The 13,609-nt window shown below is 38.0% G+C and overlaps 1 protein-coding gene across 6 annotated transcripts in view; it reads right to left on the bottom strand.

Annotated features, from left to right (window-relative positions):
- Positions 1-1,126: 1,126 nt before the first annotated feature.
- Positions 1,127-13,609, bottom strand: part of RUNDC3B (RUN domain containing 3B) — a 45,077-nt gene continuing 32,594 nt past the window's right edge. For all 6 annotated transcript variants that reach the window (NM_001389321.2, XM_046922000.1, XM_046922006.1 and 3 more), the window contains 3 exons: positions 6,752-6,898; positions 6,276-6,391; positions 1,127-3,687 (listed from right to left, as the gene is read on the bottom strand). In NM_001389321.2, coding sequence (NP_001376250.1) covers positions 3,542-3,687; positions 6,276-6,391; positions 6,752-6,898 — 409 coding nt within the window. In that variant the 3' untranslated portion in view covers positions 1,127-3,541. The remainder of the gene's footprint in view (positions 3,688-6,275; positions 6,392-6,751; positions 6,899-13,609) is intronic.

The following is a 13,609-nucleotide window of genomic DNA, read 5'->3' as shown; positions in this document are numbered from 1 at the left end:
TTTCACAAAGGATAAATTGCCTTTTTTTCCCCCTTAAGAAAAGTGCACGGCCTTGAAATTGTTACTGAAAATTTTGTGAGTTCTCTTACAGCTATGGAGAGAGAGAGGAAGAAAAAAAAAAAAAGAGGCACTGTGACTGTTCCTCAGTGATGATTGCAAAGGAAAAAAATGAGCCTGGCCAGAGTGGTGAAGAATAACTGCCACTGCTAATCTTCAGCCTGACTAAATATCTTGTTGGATGTTTAATATAATGTTTAGACAATACTGTAGGTATCCCAAGGAAGGACATCTCCATAAGGAGGCAGATAGAGAGTAAATTCAATAAGGATTTGTTTATCCTTGCTTAATACCTTTTCAATTGTGTGAATGTTTATTTGCAGCTCCATAATTTGTGTAAATGGATTCTTTTGATTTTCAGGTTTATTTATAACAAGAAATGTTTTAGGTCAAGCTGGAAAAAAAAATACACAGTGCCTATTAGAATCCCAGAGAATATCGTGAAAACACTGCCAGGTGCTACCATGGCTTTTTAGTTCAAGACAATATTTGTAGTGCATGCTATTACTGGAAGCACACGTAGGCACTGAAACCAAATGTGCTGGGGCATTGGAGGAATGCTCCGGAACATTCACACATTTGTGACCCCCCAAAAGACCTTGCAGATCCCAGGAAAGCTTCAGGACAGAAGAAGACTCCCTTCCAGGGGGCGTTCCACCTGCACAGTTTGCATAGACAGCAGCCTTATTCTACTCTGAAGACAGTATCCCGGTGTGTTTCACCTTGATGAAAATTCAGCACACACTGAAAACGCCTTAGTTGTGGAAAAAGCTTACAGTGTATGGTGCAGGCAATGCCTTTGCCATGGGAGACATTTGACACTGTTTCCCCCCACTGTGATTTTAAAACTAAATTTAGGCCTTATTTTGAGCTTCCATTGTCAAATGAGCCAAGAGACAAAAGACAAAAAGCCATAACAGCACATTTTGGGCCACACAATGAAATACAGCAACAACAACGTGTCCCTGTTGTCCGAGAAGAGAATTTGCTGCAAATTCACTAATACTGTAATTTGCCAATTGCTCTTATTTTTACCTTGCTTGATTAAAACAGAGACAAAAACTAGTAATGAGTGATGATACAAAATGTTTAATTTACATGCAACATTCATGGAACGTCAAGGCAACAAAACGTACAGTTTGGGCATTTTTTCAGTGTGGGTTTTTTTTTTCTGAAAAATGATTAATGTTTAAAACTGAGAAAGACACACAGAACGGACTTCCCATGCACAAAATGACACCCAGAAACTCACAGCGGTGTCAGACTACATAAAAGACTTCAGTTAAATGACACGTGAATTTCACACCAGTAGCTCCTAGAAAAGAGCCATCAGCTAACATGACTGAAGATCATGATCATAGTCCCCTCCAGAACACTGGTGAAGTGGGAGAAGCATTTAACAGCAAACAAGACTGATTAAATCACTACACCTCGATGGAGAATGTTAACTTGTGGAATCTGGATTCCCTTGTTGTATTCACAGCAGACATGCACTCTCTAACTTATAAATTAGTATTTAATAATGTTACTCAACTGCCATGAGAGAACGGGTACTTAATGGTAACAACCAAAACAGTTACAAGAGGAATGGACATTCTGACTGTGTGTGAAAGGATTTGATATTCTGAGTTTATTACAGAGAAATCAATTGAATGGTTTCATGAGGGATTAAAAAGTAAGGCCTGTTGGATTTTGCTAAGCTGCTGTAAAATTTTCTGTAGGAATGGCCTCTACCCTTGTTTACTACATGGATACAGTAACCTCCAGCACCACGGCCAGAGCTCAGGAGATGTATCTTGAACCGCGTGCAGCAAAATCCAGCAGTGCCTCAAGTTACAGAGACTGAGCCTCACACGTACAGAGGCTGAATGCTGTCAGTGGTTTTAGTAAAGGTGAGAGTGAATTCTTTTTCTTTCAAGTCCACCCTACAACGACCAGACTATTGTAGTAGTGCCAAGGTATCATTACAAGAGGCAAACCAACTAAAACCGTACAGTGTAGTGATGTACTGTAAACATCTGAGAGTAAGCAATTGAAAATCTGTCTTGTATTGCAACTATCATGTAAACAATTTATGAAACTTCTTTGGCACAAAAAAAGCATTTTCCCTAGCACTTATAAATACAACATACTTACATGCACTTAAGATTTGTTTAAAAAGTTACTAATCATATTGAGAAGCATTACCTTGATTAGCAAAATTCTTAGATAAAGGATCCATTATATCTTACAAAGAATTAAGAATATAGTTTGCAATTCAAAAATTAGTTTGCAAACTTTGAAACTGTAGGCTAATCTGGAAAGTTAGTTTCATTTAAAAAATGTTACAGGCTGTTTGTATCAGTAATTTAAATCAACGGCAAATAATTTGAGAAAACTGACCTAAATAAGTTCTGCTGTATTACCTAATCAAGGAAAATACCTACTGCACTACTACAGAAATGAGAACAACTTTTAGCATGAGAATACTGTCATTACATTGCCTTTGTTTCCCCTTCTTCACTCTCCTTGGCTGAACGTTTTCAGTGGTTTTAGTAAAGGCGAGAGTGAGTTCTCTTTCTTTCAAGCCCACCTTACAATGAGCAGACTGTTGTAGTAGTGCCAAGGTACCATTACAAGAGGCAAACCAACTATAGCTGTAATCTTGCCAGTAAATACATGACCCCAAACTTCACAAGGAGCTAACCCCATCTTCCTTAGGCCCTCTCTTTCCAGTAAGGCCAATAAGCCAAGAAATTCCTCATATAATATTAAATTATCTGTAAGCCAGGTCACTCAAAAGCTTGGAATTTGGTGAGCTTCCTCAATATTTACAAATTGCTAAGTATGCTTGACTTAGATGATCAGCTTACATTTGTTATTGTCATGCAACGTTAAGAATTACTAAGAGTGCTTCAGTGTGGTGCTTCAGTGTGATTCAGACATCTCATTAGTGCCATGATGCTAATAGGAATGCAAAATTTAACACTGAATCAACTTGAGAAGAGCTCTTGATAGGTTAAATACGCTATTTGATGTCCTATGCAACATACACAGATGAAAAGATGGATTTTTAAGTAAAATATTTATTTGCCTACAAAGACTGGCTTTAAGTTTTCCTGTCTCTTCTGCAAGAGTTGATATTTAGAGCACTGCAGAGAAGCACCACAGCTATAGTAGAGCCAGGCTGTTAACCACTGCGAGGAGAAACAAAGGTCGTGGCAGTTAAGTAGGAGACTGATTTCCAACTGCTTCATTTTAAAAATCAGTCAGAAGCATCAGAATGTGTGTCCTGTACCTGACCAAGAGTTAAACAATTCAGGACTAAAGCAGAAAAGTCCTCTGGGGGAAAAAAAGCTGGAATGAAAACTTGGGGAATTAAACCACAAGAAGAAAAATAAAGCAGCTTATTTTTGCCTTAGAACTAGCAGTCTTCATTGGAAGTCATATTATGGAACATAAACCAAATGCATACAACACAAAGTTCTTCCTGCTCGTGTGCATCTCAAGACGGTGTTAAGCCTGGACTTGTCATCTCTGTCGTGGGACTTGCAAGATATTCACTTGATTTCAGACTTGTGAGAGATTTGTAGCTTGCTACTGAAGTAAGAGAACCACAGAGACCAAGCAGTGATGGAGTGTCCTCCTTTCCTGTTAAGAAAAACAAGAATTAAGCTAATTATCACAGCATAAGATGATCTGACCACAAAAAAAAAAAAAAGAAAAAAAAAAAGAAGGAATAAAAGAAAACATTTCATTTAAGTTAGTAAGGATATGTTACTGCTTCAGCATGTGTGTTCCTCACAAATGCACTTAGAACGACATCATTAATTCCAACCTTCCCCATTCACGTGCAATAGAGATTCCTACCTCTGCATCACTGACTGGGCTGCAGTCAGCCTCCCACAGAGGGAGGCTCAACGGCTCCACTGACTGCATGGTGAACAGAAGGCACTAATTCAAGCACTGGCTTTAGTTGAGTACAGTGTAAATGGAAATGATTTTACTAATGTATCATCAGTACCCCAGTGCTAATTCTGAATCCCTGGAAAGGATTAGAACTAGCTGGAATCGGAGCATATTGCTTTGAAAGTAAACATGTTTGGTTTTGTTTATCTATTTATTTTAAAGTCTTGGTAACTTGAGGCATGTTATTTTGTGCCGATCCAGCTAATAAATTTCATTGTCAATATATCTCCCCATTTCATCTTTCTGGATCACCTGCAGAATAAAATAGATCACCTTAAACTAAGTTTAAAAGCAGCCTAAAAAGGTCAGAGGCATAAGACTTCCCCAGGCCAATCTACCAAAACTTTTTAAATCCCATCTAAAAAGCAGCACTTGTTAAAACTGTGTGACTTTTTCCTGACAGAAAATCTTTATTTTTGAAAAGAAGGATGCAAGAAAAATAACAAAGTATACCTTGCCTCATCCTGTTATGAAAAACAAACAGACATGGTGCTCTTGCATCACAGACAGTTCTCATTAGCAGTTTCCAACAGATTTTAGATCTCTCCTCTACTGAGCTTTTTTCAAGTGACCAAGTCATAGAATCACCAAAGTTGGAAAAGACCCACAGGATCATCCAGTCCAACCATCCACCCATCACCAGTGGTTCTCGCTAAACCATGTCCCTCAACACAATGTCCAAACGTTCCTTGGACACCTCCAGGGTCGGTGACGCCACCACCTCTCTGGGCAGCCCATTCCGGTGTCTGACCACCCTTTCAGAGAAGTAGTATTTCCTAACGTCCAGCCTGAACCTTCCCTGGTACAGCTTGAAGCCATTCCCTCTAGTCCTATCACTAGTCACACGAGAGAAGAGGCTGGCCCCCAGCTCACTACAACCTCCCTTCAGGTAGTTATAGAGAGCAATAAGGTCTCCCCTGAGCCTCCTCTTCTCCAGGCTGAACAATCCCAGCTCCTTCAGCCGCTCTTCATAAAGCCTGTGCTCCAGAGGAGTGGCTGAAGGAGCTGGGATTGTTCAGTCTGGAGAAGAGGAGGACTATTAGGAAATAGCTTTCCTAAAGAATGAACTAGATAACCTCCCTTAGGAACTCTTCATTTTTAGAAAAATCTCCATTAAAATTACATTTTAAGAACTCTAATTAATTTGAAGACATAAAATAAACAAAGAACAGCCTCATGCTTTTTGGGTGCAGTTCTTGAACTCATCGTGTGAAAATAAAACCTGACTACATGATTTATTCAACAGTAATGTGAAAGACTGTCAGTCCGAGATGTACACAGGGGGCATGCGATCCTGCTGTTAAAATATCACGTCTTATAGAACTGTATCAAAGCTTTGGTACTGATCAATCTCACTAATTTAGAAGTAGGTCATCATGCCACCTTTGAAGACAGAATCCTGAAATCAAAACCTAAGATAATACTTGTGGTTTCGCTACATCTTAATTCATGGGAAAGAAAGTATAAACTTCAAAGGATTAACATTAAAAATAAGAACCCAAAACCCCACACTCAGCTGTTGAAAGTAAATCAGCACAATGCTCTTCATAACAGACATGCTGCTTTTGTTTCAATTTCTCTACACTGGCTTGAAACATTTAAGTTTTAACACTGTTTGTTTTTAAAAAGTTCTAAATTTTGCATTTATGTTATTTCTAAAGTAAAGAATTCTGAAATGATGAATGAGTCTGCTTGAATTTGGTATCTCATGAGATACAGAAAATTGCTCATAGCAATTTCACCCCCAAATACTGCTGTTTCCCAAGCATTTCTCTGCTTTTCACACTTGCCCACTAGATGGAGTAGGTAAACTTTGTACGCGCACAGCTTTTGCAGGGGGCACTACATTGCATTTCTGTTAGCACAGTCCACAGCACGTTCCTGTAAGCTTTCTTTCAAGAAAGAGGAGCAGGATGGGATCATCACTGGGATAATCCAGAAGAGGGAAAAGGGAACTTGAAATATTTCATATAGTTATAGGAGGAAGATGTCTTTCTCAGGTTCTATGATGGAGAAGGATGAAACACATTTGAAGCTTGGCCTTCAATGCAGTGCAAAGGCCTCTAATTATTTGGAGACAAGGAATAGACTTGATAAATGCAAACTTATTTGGAAGTTAACAATGGCCCTTAGAGAAACTGAAAAACAAACTGCATTACAATGGAGAAAATATGCAGTACAATGTCTCAGACCGAAAATGCACCTCATGGGGACTGAGATCAGAGCTATGAAGTACAAAATAAAACGAAGCCATTCGAGTGGCTCTGTACCTTCATTTAATAAGTTTATCCCATCCTGCTTTCCGTCCTGTGAGTGGCCTGGATCCAGAGAGGTTTGAGAAAGGCTGACATCAGCTGAAAGTTGGTCCAGACTTTGAAAACTTTTCCTGCAAGACAAATAATAATTTTTAATGTCAACACACTTAATGATCTCAATAGAAATATTTATTTAAAAAGTTGGTTTTTTAAATAAATAATAAAAACCTTAATCATTCTTTTCTTAATAACTCTTCTGTGTTTTCTAAAAGACTTATTTTCTAAAGAAGGTTTTTTGTTGTTTGTTTGTTTCTTTAATTAATCCAAAGGAAGGAAATTTTTATGGTAAGCGAGAGAAACAATTTTTATGCCAGCTGATCCTTGTGCATCATAACAGGCTATTCCTATAGAATATGCTTAAGAGTATGCTAAGGGAAATGTATAATTTTAAGTTTCTCTGTTCCTTCGAAGGTAAGTCATATTCAGCTTACTCATCCCATTGTTGATTGTGCTTTCTATAGAGTAGAGTGTCCAAGGCAACAGCATTGACATCCAGAGCTCCTGGGGAAGGCCACTGATTGGTGAGGTGAGTAGTTAATTCTTGTCTTGATCTCAAGTCATTATTCTTTAGCACAGTCCTGCAGATATAGAAAACAGTAAATCTCAGCACATCTACTAAACTCCCAAGTCAATGTTCTACTTAAAAAAAAAAAAAAAAACGACAGATTGCAGTTTTCAGAAGCAACTTAGTAACAGAAAAAGATGAAATAATATTCTTTCTGCAAATGTATTAAAAAAAAAGCAGTAGCATTTTAAAAATGCTTTCTGCCAGGAAGATGGCAATGAACAGACCGACTGTTTTCCCCTCACAGGAGGATGGTTGGAACCAGATGATCTGCAAGGTCCCTCCATCCGTAGCCATTCCATGACTCTATTTTGCAGACCAATGATCAGAACATCATGTCCTTTACCCCAATTTTTAGGGCATCTGAAATGCAACCTGCCTTCTCCCCACTCCCAAATCAATATTTCTGCAGAATGAACTGAACACCAGACATGCTGACTTCATTACAAGCTTCCAGGTAAAAAACAACATGTGGTTATTCTTCTTTGTACCACCTTACAGCTTTTACTGAACTTTGTTTCTAAATGACTGAAAAGGCGTTAGCAGAAGTACCTTACAATTCAAATTACTATTGCCTCTTATTCTCATGAAGCAGCTCAGTTTTCTAAAGTTTTGGAAACCAGGAAGCCTGTATGCTAACATCAGAAATCACCTGCTAAAAGTCATACAGAAATAAGGAAAGTACACAGTTTTTCAGGCTTCAAGACAATGCCAGCCTTTTTCCAGTAGCGTAAGGCAACCTCCAAGCTATGCTTGTGTTGTAGCATAACTTCAGAAACAAAAGTAATATTGCTTATTTACTCATAAATCACCGAACTGTGAAATCACCGGGCAACAGTGCAACACTGCTTAACAACCCTTGAGTATCTGTGGCCTAAAGTACATAACTCATGTTACAGTGTCTCCATACTGAATGCACTCAGTTGAAAGCCAAATGCAATGTTGTATCTGAAATACCAAGCTGCACAGCAAGTTGAGGATCTATTGATAGTATGCGTACATTTAATGGATTAACAAGTATTACTATCATTATATTTATTTTTACAATGGAGCTTTTATTCTTGTGGTATTTGAACAGTTTATAGACATGAACCTCAATCAGTAAGGGGCACATAATCCTACCCAAAGAGCCAAAATTCCTCTAAAAACAAGGCAAAACAATAGTAAGTTCATCAAGTTATCTTTAGTAACTGAGTTTGAAAAAGGAGGCAGATAGACAGCAGTTTTGCAAGAGAAGGCGTTCAAACAACAGAGCAAACAACACAATGTTCAGGAAATTGTTCTCAAGATGATGAATTCCCTCAGCTTTCACTCAACGATGAATCTTCCTCCTTGGGATATCCCTCACATTCTGCTGTCTAAGGCATATATAGAAGAACCACTTCCATGGCCTGCAGCTCTCCAAAATTTCAAATATCCTGTGTGCAACTCACTTCCCTGGGATATCTCCATAATACCTGCAGCAACATGGAATTGTTACAGGTTTGTTGATATGGGGAAAGCAAACCAAGTGATGATGAGATTAGCTAGCTGGTCTATCTATATGACCTCCTCACGCAGAAGGACTTGCATGCTTTCAGTGGAGGACACCCCGTTTATATTAGCAACTACGCACACAGTAGCTAACAAAACCCATACACTTCATACACGTACAACATGTATTTGTGAATTCCCATCTGGGCAACGCCTCTATGTTATTACCACACAACTCAGCAGCAGTGTTAAGTTCTGAATAAATAAATATGCTGAGCAGGGAGAACAAAACACACATGTGCAGACAAGTTGATAATAGCGGAGCCTCTGTATTTTATGTGGGCTTCTGTACTGGGGCTTGTGCCACAAACCTTCATGCTACAGTAATTTCATCCTTTCTGCATGGAAGGGAAAGAGGCAGCAAGTTGGATACAGAACTCTCTCTTCTCTTGTTATATTATTTTACATGTAAAAATAATTTTGAATATACAAAATCAGCCTCACCACACTACGTAGCTTTTACAAAAAAGCAAGACAGTAAGAAGAGAAAGTATTCATAGCAGCTGCCAATAGATCCCATCCATTCTTTCAACCTTTGAATTTATTTAGATGTCTGTCTTCTCATAGTCGTTCTTAAAGCATGGTAAGATTTAGCTGCAGCAAAGCCTTGTTAATTGCACAGCCTGTAAACAGTTGTTCTCAGAAGATAAACAAAGGCACCTTCAATTTACACATATTAACCAGACTTCTAAGAGTCAAAGCATTAAACTGCAGTGTTTACATCATCCTAAAGCTTACTCATCATGAGATACCACGCAGGCTTTCAAAAAGGAGAAGAAATGGGGACAAAAGTGTTTACCACACAAGTTAAAAAGGAAGGAAATCCGATCAAGTTTTAATGAAAACAAGCATGCAAATGCCAAAACACTCAAAGTGAAAAATAACACAATAGTACTGAGCGCTCCCCTACCCTACGTATTGGTCAGATGAGCCATTCTGGAAGAGGCCTCAAAAGACAACTTAATTTATGCAGTGCAGAATGAATGTGTACAGCAGCACTGTTCCTCCAAGCACAAGCACTGTAACTACTGCTGATCAGCACTGGGCTGCAATACTTCAGTGGCTGAAGTAGAGCTTTTCTTAATAATCGCCACAACTGCAATGAAGACTGGGAGCTTTCCTCTGCATGCTGATTAAACAGCTGTGCAGTAAAAAGGATACTGTTATTGAAACATATATCTGACAGTATAGCAACGTAAGGTTGGTGTATAAAAGCCTTCTGAGGAAAAATCAGAATAAAGACTTTATAGGAATATCAGTGAGATCTATATATTTCACAAAACATTCAAGAATAAAGTGTAGACAGTATTTTCTGTAATTTACACAGTTACACAAAACGGAACTCTTTGGATCTTGACAGGAAAATACTTCAAATCTGTGGCAAATGGGCAACAAAAGTTCACAAACAATGATGCAATATCTGGTATTCTATATAGAATGCTAGTGAAAGCAGGTGTGCACTAAGAGACACTGAGCTGGGACTGTGTATGTACAGCAACTTTTATCCTACCACCTCTGCTGCACAGAATGAACCACCGGCAAGAAGCACCAGCTGAAAACCAGAGTGACTTGAATGCCTGTAGACCAAGAAAGCAAGTTTCCAAAGAGATACTATGTCATAATTCATAAGCATCACTTACATGGAACAAAATCCATAAAATATGGTAAGAATAATAGTGATGGTTGTACTTTACAGTTCTGATTTTAAACAAAATTCAATCTTAAACAAAATTCAATAAAATACTCTTCTATTGTTAGCGACTTCATAGCTGTGATGATTTAAGATATGGTTTGGCTAAGATATTTAAACAGAGGAGGACAAGTAGGTACATTCAAAAAAAGGGAAGAGGAAAAGAACAAGGAAACAAAAGGGTTTTAAAGGAAGGAAATATGATCAACTTTTAGAGAAAGCGAGCAAACAAGCATATATAACAAGTTGTTAAGCCCCTTTTCACCAGACTGGAAATTGAAAAAATGAAAGACAAAAAGAAGTTAAGAACAATGGCTTCTAAATACAATCATCTCAGCTAGGAAGTTGGTCCAGTGCATATTAATAAGAGATTGTATGATTCTGTTTGAACGAAAGAAAGGCAGCATGGGAGATATGGCTGAACAGAGTATCCTGGACTAACATGGTGAGACCACGGAGTGCAGGAAGTTTTATGTAGAGTAGGGAGGGAATGTGTGAGAATTTATTAAGAGAGCAGAGGGCTTTTAAACTGATTTCTGGTACATCAGCTAGTTGGGTCATGAAAAATTTCTTGTCTGTGAACGCTTGTGAACTTATTTTCCCCCATCCACTAATTGGCATCTTCTCTACCTACAATCATTTCCATCCCTTCACAATCATATTTGCAAAAAAAACAGGAGATCTCTTTTGTAATCTCCAGGAAGGCAATGATTATTTTTCTCCTGCTCACAACACCTTTGCTCTAAGCAATCTTCATCTCAACAAACATTTTTGTAAGATCACTTGATATTGTGTTTAAATTTCTGAAACCATCAAAACAAACAAACAAGAAGGCAGAGAGAGAACATACCCAATTCTTTTAGAATGAACTGATATACTGAAAAATCGATAAGAATAAAATACTCAGTGAAACTCTTATAGGTACTTATTAAAGAAGAGAGGAAAAGTCCCTATGTGCTTTTGACTTTCGCTCCTCAAAGTATGCATTTAAGGAGTAGGGAAAAGTGAGCAGTGAAATCTGATGAACACCTCCTCCAATAGCGTTCACATGCCGTGCCTCAGTGAGACGCTCTCCAGAATATTTACTCGCTGATTTACTCAACTTTGATTATCTTGAGATGTTTATTTCATAACTTACAGTTCTGAAATGATTGACTAAGGATGTGCAGAATATCATTATCTGTAGTACACATACAATAATAAAATGCAGTCAACAAATTACTGTTCATCTACACCCACACTCCACACTATGACACGTGTTCTGGTAAAATCATATAGGAGCTGAGAAAACAGATCACCACAATGGTCAGGTTTGTTTTTGTGGGTGGTTCTTTTTAGGTTTCTTTTTGAAAGAAACACTGAAAATATATTTAATTTGTAAGCTAAAGCCACAAACAGTTCTGCCCGCATTAACACTGCTTTTGGCAGCTCCTTCTCCAGAAGATACGAAAGGACTCCCCTGACTTCACACATGTAACACCTCCGCAACTTAAAACAAGACCTGATTTGATTTGTTTATTCATAGTGGGGAGAAGAGGACAAAATAAAACCCACACATGGGGTTCCTGCATGCAAGATGGAAATTATATAAAAAGGTGTCTACCTTTGATTTCTTTTTATCTGTAACAACATTACCTCTGGGAATTTAAACATAAATAAAATAAGAAATAATCTCAAAGTGATACAGAAAAGCCTCATCTTGGTCACCAACTAAAATTCTTGACTCATTTCAGTGAGATTTGCCCTGGATCATCAAATTCAGATTCACTTCACTGGAAATTTCTTAAATAGATTTATGTATTAAATAGATTTTTTTTTGTTTAATAAACAAGTCAGTTCTGTTTCCAGTTATACCTAAGAAAAACCAGGAATTTCTTACCTGCAAGTTTAATTTCTCCAAATCCAGAAAATGCCAGTCCAGTTGGCAATTTGCCCTCCTACCAGCAGATGAAGACAGGAAATAAACGAAACAGACTAATTCCCTAAGAAAGGGAATTATATCAGATGAATGCTCCAGTTCAAGAACTACCTGAGTAGTGAAAAGTAAAAGTGAAAATAAAAGCTTAAAAAATAAAAGCATTTGAATAAGAAAGAACAAGCTTTAAAACTTTTATTTAGGACAGGAAACATGGAATGCAAACTCAAATTGATAGCATACATGAACATAACCAAAATCTGTAAGAGCAACTCTAAAATAAAAGGGAACTCTCAAACTGTCAGTACTGCAGCATGACAGCGAGATGTCTGGACTGGTATATCATTGGACTTTGAGAAATTAGATCAGCAGGTATGAAAATGAGTTACTTACCGGTGGATTTTGATGCTGCAAAATATCACCTGTCTTAGGTGTGTGCCCTGTGCACAGACACAGTACTCCCCAAATCTGATTCCAGAGCAGCTAGTTCCCAGCAGACTTTCTAATGGCAGCCGCTGCAGTGGGAAAAAAAGCAGGCATGTCCTACCACACCAGTTCTCTTACTGCTTCTGACTGGCCAACAGATCTTTTTGTGTTAATAGCAACAGTGCTAGTTGTGCCACAGAACAGGTCCCCTTGATGATTCTTCACCAATCTTTTTAGTCCTTTCTCATCTCCTTGAGATCTTGAAATATATCCTCCAGTAATAAAATCACCGTCAGTGATTTTCTAGAGCTTTTGATCTCCTTAACCCTTGGAGTACCTCTGACAAACTTATTCTGGCAGAACTACCTGCAGCTTGGCTCTTGACCTCTAATCTAATTACAGCAGAAATTTCACTTCAGAGTACAGACATCATCTGGAACGGATCAAAACAAACAATGCTGCCTCAGTTTGAGCGTGCTCATAGAAATATAACGGCTGCACCTCCTGTCTTTGCACAAATAACCAAACCTGACTCCTTTGGAGGAGGAGAACAGGAACAACCCAAGCAACTGTCCCATATTTTAGGGGGACAGAAAGTAAAAAAAATACTGAACTTGATTAGCAACCAAACTACTGAAAAAAGTGCAGCAGAGCTTTTAATTCCATTCTTCAACTGTCGGCTCATTTCTCTGTTGTGAAACAGAGGACTCCTGGAAAAACAGCTAATTTTTTTGATAGATTATCAAATTTGCTTTCAGTAAATAACCTCTCGAATGGAGCTTGCTGTTCAATGAACTGTAGGAATATGTTTTTCCACATCAGTTACATAAAGACAAACTACCTCTCCACAGATGAACTCCTTTTAAAAGCAAACAAGCAAATATGTGGGTATTGACTTATTTTCAAGGTATACATTTTTTAAACAAAGTAAAATTAAATAATCTTAACAACAAAAACCAGCATGATCTTCCTGGTAGTTACTCGAATGGTTACCAAACTACAAAAAAAAAAAAAAAAAAGCCACAACCAAAACAACAGCATGATGGAGCTTCAAAGTCCAAGGCAACTACAGGTAAAAATACAAGAATAACCAACCAAGAACACTGTCACACAGAGCAGTAGAAATGGAGAAATGAGAAGGAAAAAAGAAGATGGTAAAC

Source organism: Gallus gallus, chromosome 2 (genome assembly GCF_016699485.2).
Source record: "Gallus gallus isolate bGalGal1 chromosome 2, bGalGal1.mat.broiler.GRCg7b, whole genome shotgun sequence".
In the NCBI taxonomy this organism is placed as follows: Eukaryota; Metazoa; Chordata; class Aves; order Galliformes; family Phasianidae; genus Gallus; species Gallus gallus.
This window is presented reverse-complemented; position numbering and strand designations above follow the sequence as displayed.